The sequence below is a fragment of the Schistocerca piceifrons genome, chromosome 5 (genome assembly GCF_021461385.2).
Source record: "Schistocerca piceifrons isolate TAMUIC-IGC-003096 chromosome 5, iqSchPice1.1, whole genome shotgun sequence".
Taxonomy (NCBI): domain Eukaryota; kingdom Metazoa; phylum Arthropoda; class Insecta; order Orthoptera; family Acrididae; genus Schistocerca; species Schistocerca piceifrons.
This window is the reverse complement of record NC_060142.1, coordinates 134,253,524-134,267,796: the sequence shown is the minus strand read 5'-3', so window position 1 is coordinate 134,267,796 and position 14,273 is coordinate 134,253,524. Positions and strand designations below refer to the sequence as shown.

The window sequence follows — 14,273 nt, the reverse complement described above, 5'->3', positions numbered from 1 at the left end:
AGCATAACATAAACACCCGCCACCTCGGAACTGCTTCCAAACAACGCGAGGAACCGGAAAGCTGTATACAAACAGCCAGTGCGGCTACAAACGAACACAGTGAGCCTACTGAAGCCGCGTCTTCGGACTTGCCGTCACCCGTTCAGAAGCAAGGACTTTCACATACTGCTTACAGCCATGACTCGCCGACTACGCCGTCTTCTATGAAACTTCGGACGACTGTGCGACGGCAAAATAAAGTTAAACCAAATGACTCCGTGGCTGGAAGTTAGTCAAAGAGTAAAGTCAGCGCAAAAACTGGTACAAAACCGGCGGATGTAGTTTCGAAGTCCGACGGTGAGATGGACTGGACTTCCTACGCTTTCCAACACCCACACGTCTCTGACGATTATGAGTCAAGCTTATAAGTTTTTGTCCCTGAATATTAATAGAGTTAGCCGCGTAGGATTAGCCGTGCGGTCTGGGGCGCTGCAGTCAAGGACTGTGCGGCTGGTCCCGGCGGAGGTTCGAGTCCTCCCTCGGGCATGGGTGTGTGTGTTTGTCCTTAGGGTAATTTAGGTTAAGTAGTGTGTAAGCTTAGGGACTGATGACCTTAACAGTTAAGTCCCATAAGATTTCACACACATTTGAACATTTTTTTATTAATAGAGTTAGGATAGATTTAAAATTAGCAATGCTACGGCAGTTTATCTATGAGCTAGAAGGTGATATAGTTCTGTTACAGGAGGTGCCCATCTTAAGTTTTGATGTATCAGGATTTGCAACAATCGTAAACACCGCGGCGGACGGGGGTACAGGTACGGCCATTCTATCACGAGACGGAATCCCAGTGAGGAGTATCGAAATGTTGGGCTCCGGTAGAGGCATAGCTTGCCAAATTTTTGACGTCACCTTCGTTAATATCTATGCTCCATCTGGAACGACTCTAAAATCAGAAAGAGCTAGCTTCTTTAAACAAAACATCATCTAGTTGTTACGCCGCAACCCAACCCAGTTCATAATTAGTGCTGATTTTAACTGTGTGATCCACAGGAAAGATCAATCGCCATTCTTTAATTACTGTAGGGAACTACGTGATCTGGTGCGTCACCTGCAGCAGAAGGATGCGTGGAAACTAAAATTTCCTACCCCGGTAAAGTACACGTACCTGAGCTCCACCGCATGTAGCCGTCTAGACCGTTTGTACATCTCTGAGAACATTTGTAAACATTTTCTGGACGCCGATGTCATTCCGGCTAGTTTCTCCGACCACTGCGCCCTCTGTGTCACGATCAATCTGGCCAAACAGCAAACTGAATGGCATAGGATTCCGTGGAGCTTAAATGTTTCTATTCTCGCCGATGCCGCGCCACAAGATGTCATCTCCACGACATGGGTGGATTCTCTCAAGCAATGCTGCAGATATCCGAGCAAGATAACCTGGTGGAACGTTATGGTCAAACAGGAAATGCGATTATCCTTAAGAAACTACAGTTGGCAACGGGCGCAAGACGTCAAACGAACGATTGATTTTTACCAGACAGTTCTGCGAGAGTTGCATGCGATTACGTCACCAACCAACACGCAACTGACGACCATCAAACAAATAAAGGCGAAGTTTAGAGGCATAAAGCGAACGCAGCTTGAAGGACTGAAGATCAGTTCTAAAGCAAAATCGCTTCAAGAGGACGAAACTGTATCGCTGTATCACCTCATAAAATATGGTGCCAGTCGCAAGCGAGCTTTTATCGGGGAGCTGGACACAGATGATGGACTCCGTTTGACCCGGCAGAGTGATATTCTTACTGCAGTTTACCGGTACTTCACGGATCTGCACTCGCAATGCGATGCACATGGTGATGGTGGCGGCGATATCGTGCGTGCTCTGCCCACCGTAGTAACGCCTGCGGAGAAATCTCCGGTCGTACGCGATTTTGCTCCAGACGAAGTCCATGAACTAATTTCTGGCTCACCATCGAATAAATCCCCTGGCCCTGATGGTTTTCCACTGCAATTTTATGTGCGTTTCTGGCCCATAATCGAACACTCTTTTACGGATGTTCTCAATGAAGTGATGCGAGGGAGTGACGTGCCGGTCGAAATGAAGGAAGGTCGAATTGTATTGATACCAAAAAGCAAACACCGAAAAACGTTAGATAACTTCCAACCGATTACATTACTCAATTTTGATTACAAAACCTTTGCCAGAGCACTCAACAGCAGATTGTCTCCGTTAATGAAGCAAGTGATTAACAACCATCAATCTTGCTTCCCTAGTCGCACAATTTTGACGCCCCTTTCGGAATATAGAGATGTAATAGCCATAGCGTCAGTTACTAAAGTGAATCTCGCATTGCTGTTTATCGACTTTTGTATGGCATTTGATGGCGTCCGCCACGAGTACCTCCTACAGCTACTGCAGCGGTGTGGTTTTGATCAACGGGCTATTAATTTCGTGCAACATTTCGTCACGGGCATTACAACGAAAGTCAGAGTAAATGGACAGCTTACTGAAGCCATCGAGATCCAAAGAGGAGTGCCGCAGGGTAGCCCTCTCTCCATTACGTTATTTGTTTTATCGCTCGAGCCACTCTTCCGCTCCATTTTATATCGCTCGAGCCGCTCTTACGCTTCATTCATGACAAACTTGCAGGCCTTTCGATCACCGGGACATCCTTCGTGGTTCGTGCTTACGCCGACGACGTCAGAGTGTTTCTGCGCATCAACGGAGACGTATCAACCCTCAAGACCGGGATAGACGAATACTGTCGTGCTTCCGGTGCTAAAATCATCGCCGATAAATGCACCTTTGCCAACATTCGAGGATTCGACGCAGTTATTGTACCTTGGGCGAAGCGTGTCGAAGTCCACACCACTCTGTGGATGATTATCGACAAATGACCGCTATTAATGAACGCAAAAAATTGGAAGTAGGTCACCAATAAAATGCAAGATGCCATCTATGTAAACAACTGGCGGTCCGTTGACATTCTCCAACGCATTCCTCAGCAGTTACATATTCAGTAAACGTACTATACGGCGCAAATATTTCCAGTCCCCAAGATGCAGGCCAAACACGTGATGAAACTCTCTAATAGATTTATCTGTGCAAGGGCATCTGTTTAAAGTGAAATACACCACGCTGAGGTCTTTAAGACAGGCCGGCGGACTCAACATGCCTGACATTAACTGAAAGTGTACTGCGTTATGTATTAAACGAGTCACCCACTTGTTGGACAAGGAACCTCTCAGCGTAACCAGTTGGCTCTTCCGAACCTTACAACCCACCGACGTGCACCCACCCATTAATGTATGTAAAATGCATCACAAACTACGACATGTCAAGCAGTTTTTTCTTGAAGTAAGCTATATAGTTGGAAACTATCTCACGCAAGATTTACCGACGACGCACCTATTATTAAAAAGATGGACATCTCCAATAGTCTGGAATCCCATTGAACTTAAATACCCGAGTGTTCACTGGAAGGCAGTTTTGGACTATATAAGTTTAACCGTCCACACTGCTGAGGCGGTTTCCACAGGGTATAATGTGGTAAACGATGTTATACCCACTAATGAAAGGTTGAATGAAATCGGCATATGGGACAGTGATAAATGCGACCGCTGTGGTCTGGTCGACACCTTACGCCATCGCTTCACTTCTGGCGGTCATCTCATTAACTGGAAATGGGTGCAGCAGAGGCTGGGCCTGATTACACGCAGCACCCCAGCCAGCCACTGCACCGACATCCTGCCCTGGCCGGACACGAAACATTTTTCCGCTACCAAGAACAACACCGTGATGTGGATGTTAGGACAGTTTGTGACATATACCATCATCCACAATAGTGAAGATAATCTCATTAGTTTATATGAGAACGGCACGTTGGAAGATGAAACGTTACCCAAATTTCAGGACGATGTTTAGTAACATATTAGATCTATTTTTGAAAAACAAGGCGTAGGGTAATTCTCGACATCGGTAAGGACACAAATCACGTGCACAACGATGTACCGGACAAAATACACAATGAATATGGGGTTACACCGGTTCCCCGGACTGCTCCCGACTTCTCAAGGGTGTTATTAACTTCATTATGACGTTTTCCTTAATTAATGTTGTGTACGCATGTCTTTGTATTTCGTTTGTCTGCTCCAAATGACTTTCTGTGAAGAGTTTGGACGGTTGTGAATCAACTGACAGAGCTGCAATTCTAGTTTGGACAGTCAATTATATATTTTTTTGTGTGTTTCTCTTTAATATGTTTGCGTTTTGGTTCTATGCCTCTGTCTGGACTGAAGATGCTATTGTCAGTTTAAAAATTTTGTTATGTTTTGTAAGCTTAAAAATGGCACTAAGTATATTGACATGTGTTCTTCAGTCTACTGTGGGATACAATTCGTGTTGAAACAGCTCCGGTACTTCATTATTTTGTTTTTATGCTTATGAGCTTATATGATTGTTTAATAAAGAAAAAAATAGATGGCAGAGCACTTGCTCTCAAAAGTCAAAGGTCCCGAGATCGAGTCTCGGTCCGGCACAAAGTTTTAATCTGCCAGGAAGTTTCATATCAGCGCACACTCCGCTGCAGAGTGAAAATCTCATTCCAGTAAAAAAAATCTCTCACCATTCAGCAAAGATTGGCATCATTTCCATCAAGCACGTTGAGGAACTTCTTGATTTTTGCATCAGATATTTCATAAGTTGATAACTGCAAGATCATTTACATAAATTATATTTCTATGTTAATGCCTGTTAAAAAAGCTTTGAGGCATGATGCATAGAATGCACTTACAAATATTGTGATTTGAGACTTTCTCGGCGTATTCCATTCGTGAAATCTTCTCGGGTGATCAGCCGAGTAAAGGCGTCGTCTTCTCGCAACGTTTCGAAGGATTTCGTACCCATCATCTTCAAGCGAAGATGATGGGTACGAAACCCTTCGAAAAGTTGCGAGAAGACGACGCCTTTACTCGGCTGATCACCCGAGAAGATTTCACGAACTTATAAATATTACTTCTCTTCAAAGACACAAAAGTAAATTTAGGAAAATGTGAGATCGCGAATTGAGACACAAATCTGAACCTAACAACTGGCAATAATTATTATTATGCTGCTCCCAGCACTCACAGTTACCTAAAAGTGCGATATACTGGCAATAATACTAACATTTGGATATAAGGAGCAATTTCAGTGAATCATGATTTCAGCTCTATAATCTTACTCAAGTGCTATTTGTAACCTCAAAATATATTTTTGAATTGCCTAAATGACATGTCATAGTCGAGAAAACATCTTCTGAGATTCCAGATCGCCCTTGAGAATACCTACATTTATTGTGTGAAATAAATGTGAATACAGATCCTCAGTCAAACGGCGGAAATTTCTTTTAAAAATTTCTGCACAACTTCTGTCCCTCACGAAGGAAAAAAAAAATCTGGGAGTTCTTGAAACCTCAGCATCTTCAAAAGAAGAGCAAAAACTGAGTAAGTAGAGCATAACGGACAAAATTCCGGCATTTGCTTGTGATAGGAATCGACATAGACAGACTAAATGGCCCCTGCACAAATCAATAAAAATTATTTAATCGTGATCTGTTGTAACCCCTCCCCCTCCCCCACTCCGCTCCCATTACTGCCACGAAATTTTTAAGTTAGTCTTAGAGCTGTTTCCACTCATTGATGGTCTAACGACTGGTACAGTGTGGATTATTTCCAAAAGATTTACAGGAAAAATGTACACAATTCGTCAGAAAGGGCCGGATGACGCCAGTTCTACCACACAGATTTGTTGAACACCAATTCTCGATATCAGAACAAAAGAGAGAGGACAATGGAGCATTTTGGAGCGGCATTCTGAAGAACAGGCAATCGTTTCGCATACCAGTAGCCGTGAGTCGTATTAGGTGGATGTCAAACGCAGTCCCAACGTTCATGATAGCCTCTCTTTCAAGTTCAATTTCAGTTATCTCAGTGGGAGAAGAACTCCTTAACAGCAATAGGTGTTTTCCTTACCCGAATGTAGCAACAAGCCTAGTTTGTCTCATCATATGAAATTAATACACCCAACCATTATTTCTTGGTCATGAGTCAAGAGATAAATTATCTGAACCCTGATACTAAAAACTGTAAGGCTTATATGAAATTATTTCTAATCGTCTGTAGCACTACCGGAGTATGTGACTATCGTTACACAGGGATACCTTAAGCCTAAATGATTTATCGGGTTTGTAAGCAATGTTTATCGACACGTATACATCGTACAAACACGGGTACTAATGAGGAGAGAGACACACTCACCAAGATTAAAAATCACATGGATTGGGTTCTGTACCCGAACGCAGCAAGCTATGCAAGATGTTGATGACTTTGCAGGAACATCGATATTCGTTGCCGTGGCGATTTCCATTCGCCGGAAAACGTGAATCGTCACAGTGTGAGAGTGTGGGAAACTGAAGTGCCGCAAGTCCGTGTGAAGTTGGAAAGGGATTCGCCAAAAGTCAATGTCTTCTGTTACACTGTGGCGTAACGCTCCTTTTTAAATAGGTTATAACACCGATATTTGCTACAGTAATCAACACTTTCGATCACATGTGGAAAGCACTAAATTTTGACCTTAACAGGCTTTTTTCCCAGTGGGTCGCCACGAAGAAAATTGAATTAAGTCAAAGGATTGCTTTGATTAAGTTTCTACAAGTTCGGATGTTGAGAGACACGAAGATCCAGTTTTTTGCTCATCAAACATTTATAAAACGCCTTCGCTTTTCCCAAATTGCACCAAATGCCTAAAATCTCTGCTGGTAACTCCCAATACATCGATCGATACCTCACTTTAATATTCAATGACCCTCCAAAATTCATCAATAAAATTCGATCCTCAAATCAATCGTCACATGATGACGACAGACTAAAAAAGTTCGTACACATCTTTATCTTATTCCAATATATCAGCATTCTTGACCGAGAAACACGTCAACTTTCATAGTTAACGACGTACATTACTGAGCATTAAAATTGCTACACCACGAAGATGACGTGCTACAGACGCGAAATTTAACCGACAGGAAGAAGGTGCTGTCATATGCAAATGATTAGCTTTTCAGAGCATTCACACAAGGTTGGCGCCGGTGGCGACACCTACAACGTGCTGACACGAGGAAAGTTTCCAACCGATTTCTCATACACAAACAGCAGTTGACCGACATTGCCTGGTGAAACGTAGTTCAAAATGTTCAAATGTATATGAACTCTTATGGGACTTAACTGTTAAGGTGATCAGTCCCTACGCTTACACACTACTTAAATTAAATTATCCTAAGGACAAACACACACACCAATGCCTGAGGGAGGACTCGAACCTCCGCCGGGACCAGCCGCACAGTCCATGGCTGCCGCGCCCTAGACCGTTAGGCTAATCCCGCGCGGCTGAAACGTTGCTGTGATGTCTCGTGTAAGGAGGAGAAATGCGTACCATCACGTTTCCGACTTTGATAAAGGTCGAATTGTAGCCTGTCGCAATTGTAGTTTATCGTATCGCAACATTGCTGCTCGCGTTGGTCGAGATCCAATGACTGTTAGAAGAATAAGGAATCGGTGGGTTCAGGAGGGTAATACGGAACGCCGTGCTGGATCCCAGCGGACTAGTGTCACTAGCAGTCGAGATGACAGGCGTCTTATCCGCATGGCTGTAACGGATCGTGCAGCCACGTCACGATCCTTGAGTCAACAGATGGGGACGTTTGCAAGACAACAACCATCTGCACGGACAGTTCGACGACGTTTGCAGCAGCATGGACTATCAGCTCGGAGACCATGGCTGCGGTTACCCTTGACGCTGCATCACAGACAGGAGCTCCTGCGATGGTGTACTCAACGACGAACCTGGGTAAACGAATGGGATAACATTTTTCCGGATGAATCCAGGTTCTGTTTACAGCATCATGATGGTCGCATCCGTGTTTGGGGACATCGCGGCGAACGCACATTGGAAGCGTGTATTTGTCATCGCCATACTGGCATATCACCCGGCGTGATGGTATGGGGTGCCATTGGTTACACGTCTCGGTCACCTCTTCTTCGCATTGACGGCACTTTGAACAGTGAACGTTACATTTCAGATGTGTTACGACCCGTGGCTCTACCCTTCATTCGAGCACTGCGAAACCCCACATTTCAGCAGGATAATGCATGAGCACATGTTGCAGGTCCTGTACGAGCCTTTCTGGATACAGAAAATGTTCTACTGGTGCCCTGGCCAGCACATTCTCCAGATCTCTCACCAATTGAAAACACTTGGTCAATGGTGGCCGAGCAACTGGCTCGTCACAATACGCCAGTCACTACTCTTGATGAACTGTGGTATCGTGTTGAAGATGCATGGGCAACTGTACCTGTACACGCCATCCAAGCTCTGATTGACTCAATGCCCAGGCGTATCAAGGACGTTATTAAGGCCAGAGGTGGTTGTTCTGCGTACTGATTTCTCAGGATCTATGCACCCAAATTGCGTGAAAATGTAGTCACATGTCAGTTATATTATAATATATTTGTCCAATGAATACCCGTTTATCATCTGCATTTCTTGTTGGTGTAGTAATTTTAATGGCCAGTAGTGTATATTTGCACATCAGAATTCATATACTAACACAGATATTCTTATTATCAAGTTCAAACAAGATCGGCTCTTCAACGTCGTGTTTTTGTATTTCCAACATAGCTCCCCCGTATTACAAAACATTTCAACGATTAATTTCATTCATTCATTTGATATTAGTAGAAAGGCGATAACAGCCGACGATAGGATCTTCTCATCCACGATGGACTTTGAGCGAAGGGCAACAACGGCCAGCTCACGGTCATTGGCGGCGACATTGAAGATGTTGCCGTCTGCAAGTTGTAGTGCCTTTCCTCGTTTTGAAACAGAATAGAAACAGAGCATTGAGTGTACAGTTAGTTACAACAAAAATATTTAGCACTAATGCTATTCAACGTAGGTCGTCCTATAGGGGTAGTACTGACTCACCTGCCAACTGAGCTTCTTGCCACACTACGAAATATCCAACAAAAGGGCGTATGGTTTCTTTACTTCATCGAGCAGACGACGATAGGCTCTGTGTAGCTGGACATGTTGCAGGGTTGGGGTTGGGTTGTTTGGGGGAGGACAACAAGCAGCGAAGTCATCAGTCTCATCGTATTAGGGAAGGATGGAGAGGAAGTCGACCGCGCCTTTTCAAACGAACCATCACGGCATTTCCCTGGAGCGATTTAGGGAAATCACGCAAAACCTTAATCAGGATGGCCGGACGCGGCATTGAACAGTCGTCCTCCCAAATGCGAGTCTAGTGTGCTAACCACGGCACCACCTCGCTCCGTAGACATATTGCAGCTGTGGGTGTTGCCAGAACTGATTGCTCACCGCTTCACTACCATCTTTCAGCAGGAGGGAGCTCCATCTCACAAGAGCACAATTTTTCGCGTCTTCCTTAGCTGGCAACTGCCTCATCGATGGATGTGGCGCTCTGTTCTGAGGTGATGTTCCTCTGTTTTGCCATGTCGCACAGGTCGGCGGATGTCACGCCATGTGACATTAAGAACAAAGTTTATGTACCCCCGTGAAGACAACTGCTGCTGTAGAGTAAAACTGTTAGTGAACGTATGAAATGAACTGTATTAGCGTTCGGATGTGAGCAAGGTGACCGTGGGTGCACACATCGAAAATTGGTAGAATGTACCAGAAACTTCATTTATCGCTCGTCTTTCTTCATCGAATGCTATAAATAAGCCGTGCTTTGAATCCCGATGAGTCATTTAGGCTAACCTTGCATGATGTTCTAACAGTAGATTAGACAAACGTGATGACAGTTATTCTAGGAGCAGACGAAGATGAAAATGAAGGAGAAAACAATCAAACGAAGAGGTACAGTCTGATTCAAAGTGAGTTTCTTCTTTTATAAATATAAATTTCTCGTCTTTGGTAACTTTCGGTAGAAAAATTTCTTCAGGAGATATTCCATCAACGGCGAATTCCTCAACAAAGAATGCACCATACGAAATGGTTCTCATTACGAATGTGGTAAGATTTGGAAGACGGTTGTGATATGCAGAAAAAGAAGATTAGGACATTCCCACAAAAGATGAACTGTGAAACAGTCTCTTTAGTAGGTCAAGAATGAAAAGTGTACATATTACACAAGACACAAATTTTATGAGGAAAAAATAATGTTCGCTAACGACATATCTATTTTCATCTCTGGTTAGTAAAAACGCTTCTCTTTTGCAGAAAATGTGTGCATTTTAAAGACAAACTGAAAAAAAGTTATTTAATAAAATGTTAACAATTTATGCTGTTTCTTTGATGTGTTTCAATAAGTTTCTTTTAGAGAAAAAGGAAATGGTGGAGATTAGTGGAATTATTCGACATGTTTGCTATTTTTTATTTTGTAACTTCAGCCGTAAAAATCGCAACGAGCGGGGTGGGGCAATGGTTAGCACACTGGACTCGCTTTCGGGGCCGGCCGTTGTGGCCGAGCGGTTCTAGACGCTTCAGCCTGGAACCACGCGACCGCTACGGTCGCAGATACGAATCCTGCCTCGGGTGTGGATGTGTGTGATGTCCTCAGGTTACTTAGGTTTAAGTAGTTCTAAGTTCTAGGGGACTGATGACCTCAGTTGTTAAGTCGCATAGTGCTCAGAGCCATTTGAACCATTTTCTTTTTCGCTTACGGGAGGATGATGGTTCAAACCCGCGTCCGACCATCCTGATTTAAGTTTTCCGCGATATCCCTCTATCGTTTAAGACAAATGCCGGGATGATTCCTTCGGAAGGGGACGGTCGCATTCCTTTTCCAGCCTTCTCTAGGTCGAGCTTGTGCTCCGTCTCTAATGACCTCGTCGTCGACGGGACGTTAAACACTAATGTCCTCCTCCTCCGTAAAGCCCCCCTACCAGTTGTCGGTTCGAAATGAAACTTTGTGACTGAACAGGATTCGAGACTGGTAGCAACAAAATATTACCTTTGGCCAAATAACATGTAGCAAATAGCATGGTATGTTTCAAAATTGGCTCTGAGCACTATGCGACTTAACTTCTGAGGTCATCAGTCGCCTAGAACTTAGAACTAATTAAACCTAACTAACCTAAGGACATCACACACATCTATGCCCGAGGCAGGATTCGAACCTGCGACCGTAGCAGTCCCGCGGTTCCGGACCATGGTATGTTTCCACTCCCAAAACGAATACTTGTACGTTACTTTTGATGATTTCAGTAACATACTCCACCGATTATTCCAGTGTCCTAAGAACTATAGAGCCAAATTGAACGTTATCTTATGACTAACTACGACATACGACTATAAGTCGCACGTGAAAGCTAGTCGTGGGAAACAGTTTGAGGGTAGCCTACACCCTAAGCAGTTGCTTATTAGCATTTGCATAGAGTGATTTAGCGAATTATGTTAACGCCGTATCGTACTCAACATGATGATCTGCAGTGTCATTTTCGTACCTGTATTACACTGTCGTTTGTTATAGATGACTATTTTTGAAAATAAAAGCAACAGAGAGGCTGGAAATTTATATTGTCATGCGGTCCGATTGTCTCGAATGCCACTAGACTTTGCTGAACTTAGAGCACAGTCCGCCACGCCAGGACAAAGGAAAACAGAAACTACCAAAATCTGTCACTTAAACCTGTAAAACTTCGTAAGTCTGACGGAAATAACTTTGTAACTGCTGCTGTAACTCCCGAAGGCATTACCTTGCCGTTATGATACAACGAAACTTGTGAGCATTCTTTGGTGACACTTTTAACTCCCATGATACTTTTAAATTTTTAGTAAATATTAAATACTTGTGGTCATAAGTCCGAGACTAATTAGTGTTGCTAAATGAGGAGAAAAATCAGTCGTTTCCTGTGACACCAATATTGTTGTTTTGTGAGAGCCAATTTGCCGCTGTTGAGTGTGGCTAAAAGTGTCTAACCTTTGTTCCTGTTATACCAGTACATATGATTGTCCATTCGTTACCTGTGTTGTGGCAGAATAATTATTGCATACAGAGGATCATTACTGTTCATCGTATAATACGTTGCCAATTTTCACTATCCATGAGTGTAAAAATGTTATTACAGTAACTTGCGACAGTTAACCTTGAGTCAGAAGTCAGGACCATATGAAGAAACCTATTTATTTCACAAACCGAGCCTCCTTCTTAAATAACTAAAAAAAACTATGAAATGCAGTGCAATTTTTGAGAGATAAAGCCGTAAACGTTTCGTAAGTCTTAGAAACGCGTTACCCTAACAGTCGGAAGTTACTTGATAGTTTTGCAAGTAAGTTCATATAATACAATCAAACTTCATGTATTCCGTGTTCACAGACCGGCATTCGTATTAACTTATTTCCGAAACAATGTCCTGACCGCTAGCAAGGGATCTATTGCACGCACCTTGTGAATGCACAACCACTGTGTATTAGAGACGAACGATACACTTCTGGCACAAATATATTCGTATAGAAGTGTATATTGCCAAATCAGACAAAGCACGTATAGTTCTACATCGTTTTCAGCCGTAAAAATTTAGAAGCAATTAAGGAAGTCTAAGCAGCTTATCTATGGGCGCACCCACTCTTTAGACGTTTGTAAATGGGTATGGCGTAAACCGACAAAAATTTTCAAACATCTAACGCTGAATGAATGATGCGAGCGCGGGGAGTCAAATTTCAGTCTGTACATACAAAGATATTTCCTTCGATATGGTCAGAGTTGAAGGAAGTCGCCTGGGACGCTGGTTGTCGAATGGTGAAGTTGTTGAAAGCTGTATAAATCGGGGACATTGGATAAGATGGTAGTTGCGTATGTGAAGAGATCCAACCAGATTCCTCAAGTTCTCCTTTGTTTCTATTTTAATTTCATAATAATGTGTAACTAATTTAATTTTTTGAACCTTTCGACTTTTTCTATAAAAAAACGAGCCGATTTTCATTCAAGTGAAGATAGAAGCATCAGTGAAGTTTTAGCGGGTATCAAATAAATTCGCTGCGCTGTAAAAGTATGGTGGAAATTATATAACTGGGCTTTATGGTTAGCTTTTTCCCCACTGATGTGACTGGTTTAAGGAAGGTGGAGTCGTGATTACATTCTTTACCCCTCTTCCACTTTTCAGGTTACGTCCGTGACGAGACAGGAGACTACCCACTGTGTATTCACCTGCTGACTGTGTTGATGCTCGTCGCCATGACGTCTTGGCTAATTGAGGGCGTCGTGCGTTGGTGCCGCCGAAAGAGATGATTCCAGACTTGAGTTAGCGATGAAGAGGAACCACACGGAGAACGACGGTGTCTCTCTTGAAACTGGAGAGGAATCTTGTATACCAAACATTATTGCAAATTTGTCAGCATCTTAGTCAAAACTCATTATAAAGTGAAGTTATAAACACTGTGTTAATTTAACGAGTATTAATTTGACATGTGATAATTTGATATTTGATCGTATTACAGTCTTCATGTCTGTATGGCTGCTCACCGACAGTAACAATATCAATTTCTCAGTACCTACGATGGTACATGAGGTTCGAGGTTATATGGCATGATGATCACGTACATTATAGATACTTGTAGAGTTTTCGAAGCTCTGTAAAACTGTAAAATGTAAAATATGGAAATGAAGCTCTTACCCAAATCAGTCTGTCTCTTCAGTGTGTTTTTACGATGTGAACTAGAAGAACAAATATTCATTTTACGACCTTGCAATCCATGTATCTGGACGTAAATGTTCCATAAATCAAAGTATCTCTAGAATTATAAAATAGACTCTTTTCTTTGACTACAGTATAAATATGGAAGTCCAACAGAGAGTTCTGCATGAATTGTACAAAACACGTATTCAGTACGGTGATCAGTGTGTAAGTGAGAGCCTACCCGTTATAATATTGGTTTCCTTTCTGATTTCCACAGATTCATTTTTATAGTCCGCACGTTGATTTTAGGATGACTCTTAATTTCATATTCGCAGTTTTGCATCTGTGACTATTCTCCTACTACGTACTAACGTGTTTGGCGGTCTATGAAACATTATCCCTTTGCTCTTGTTTTCAAAACATAATTCTGTTCTTTTATCCTTGATTACTGTGGTCCAAATGTAATACTTAAATGTTTTTCTTTAATTCAAAGAAAAGTATTGAAATAAATAAAGTTCTGTTTACGACACAGGTGCTTTCAGTTTAGGCACTTCACTGTCGATGATTTCTTTACTCAATGTATCTGGCACTGTCTGGCTTACAAGTTACATGCACGA

General features: G+C 42.7%; 1 protein-coding gene across 1 annotated transcript in view; it reads left to right on the top strand.

The window, feature by feature from the left end:
- Window positions 1-13,402, top strand: part of LOC124799244 (monocarboxylate transporter 2-like) — an 82,653-nt gene extending 69,251 nt beyond the window's left edge. The window contains exon 7 of the mRNA XM_047262789.1: window positions 13,144-13,402. Coding sequence (XP_047118745.1) covers window positions 13,144-13,268 — 125 coding nt within the window. The 3' untranslated portion in view covers window positions 13,269-13,402. The remainder of the gene's footprint in view (window positions 1-13,143) is intronic.
- Window positions 13,403-14,273: the final 871 nt, after the last annotated feature.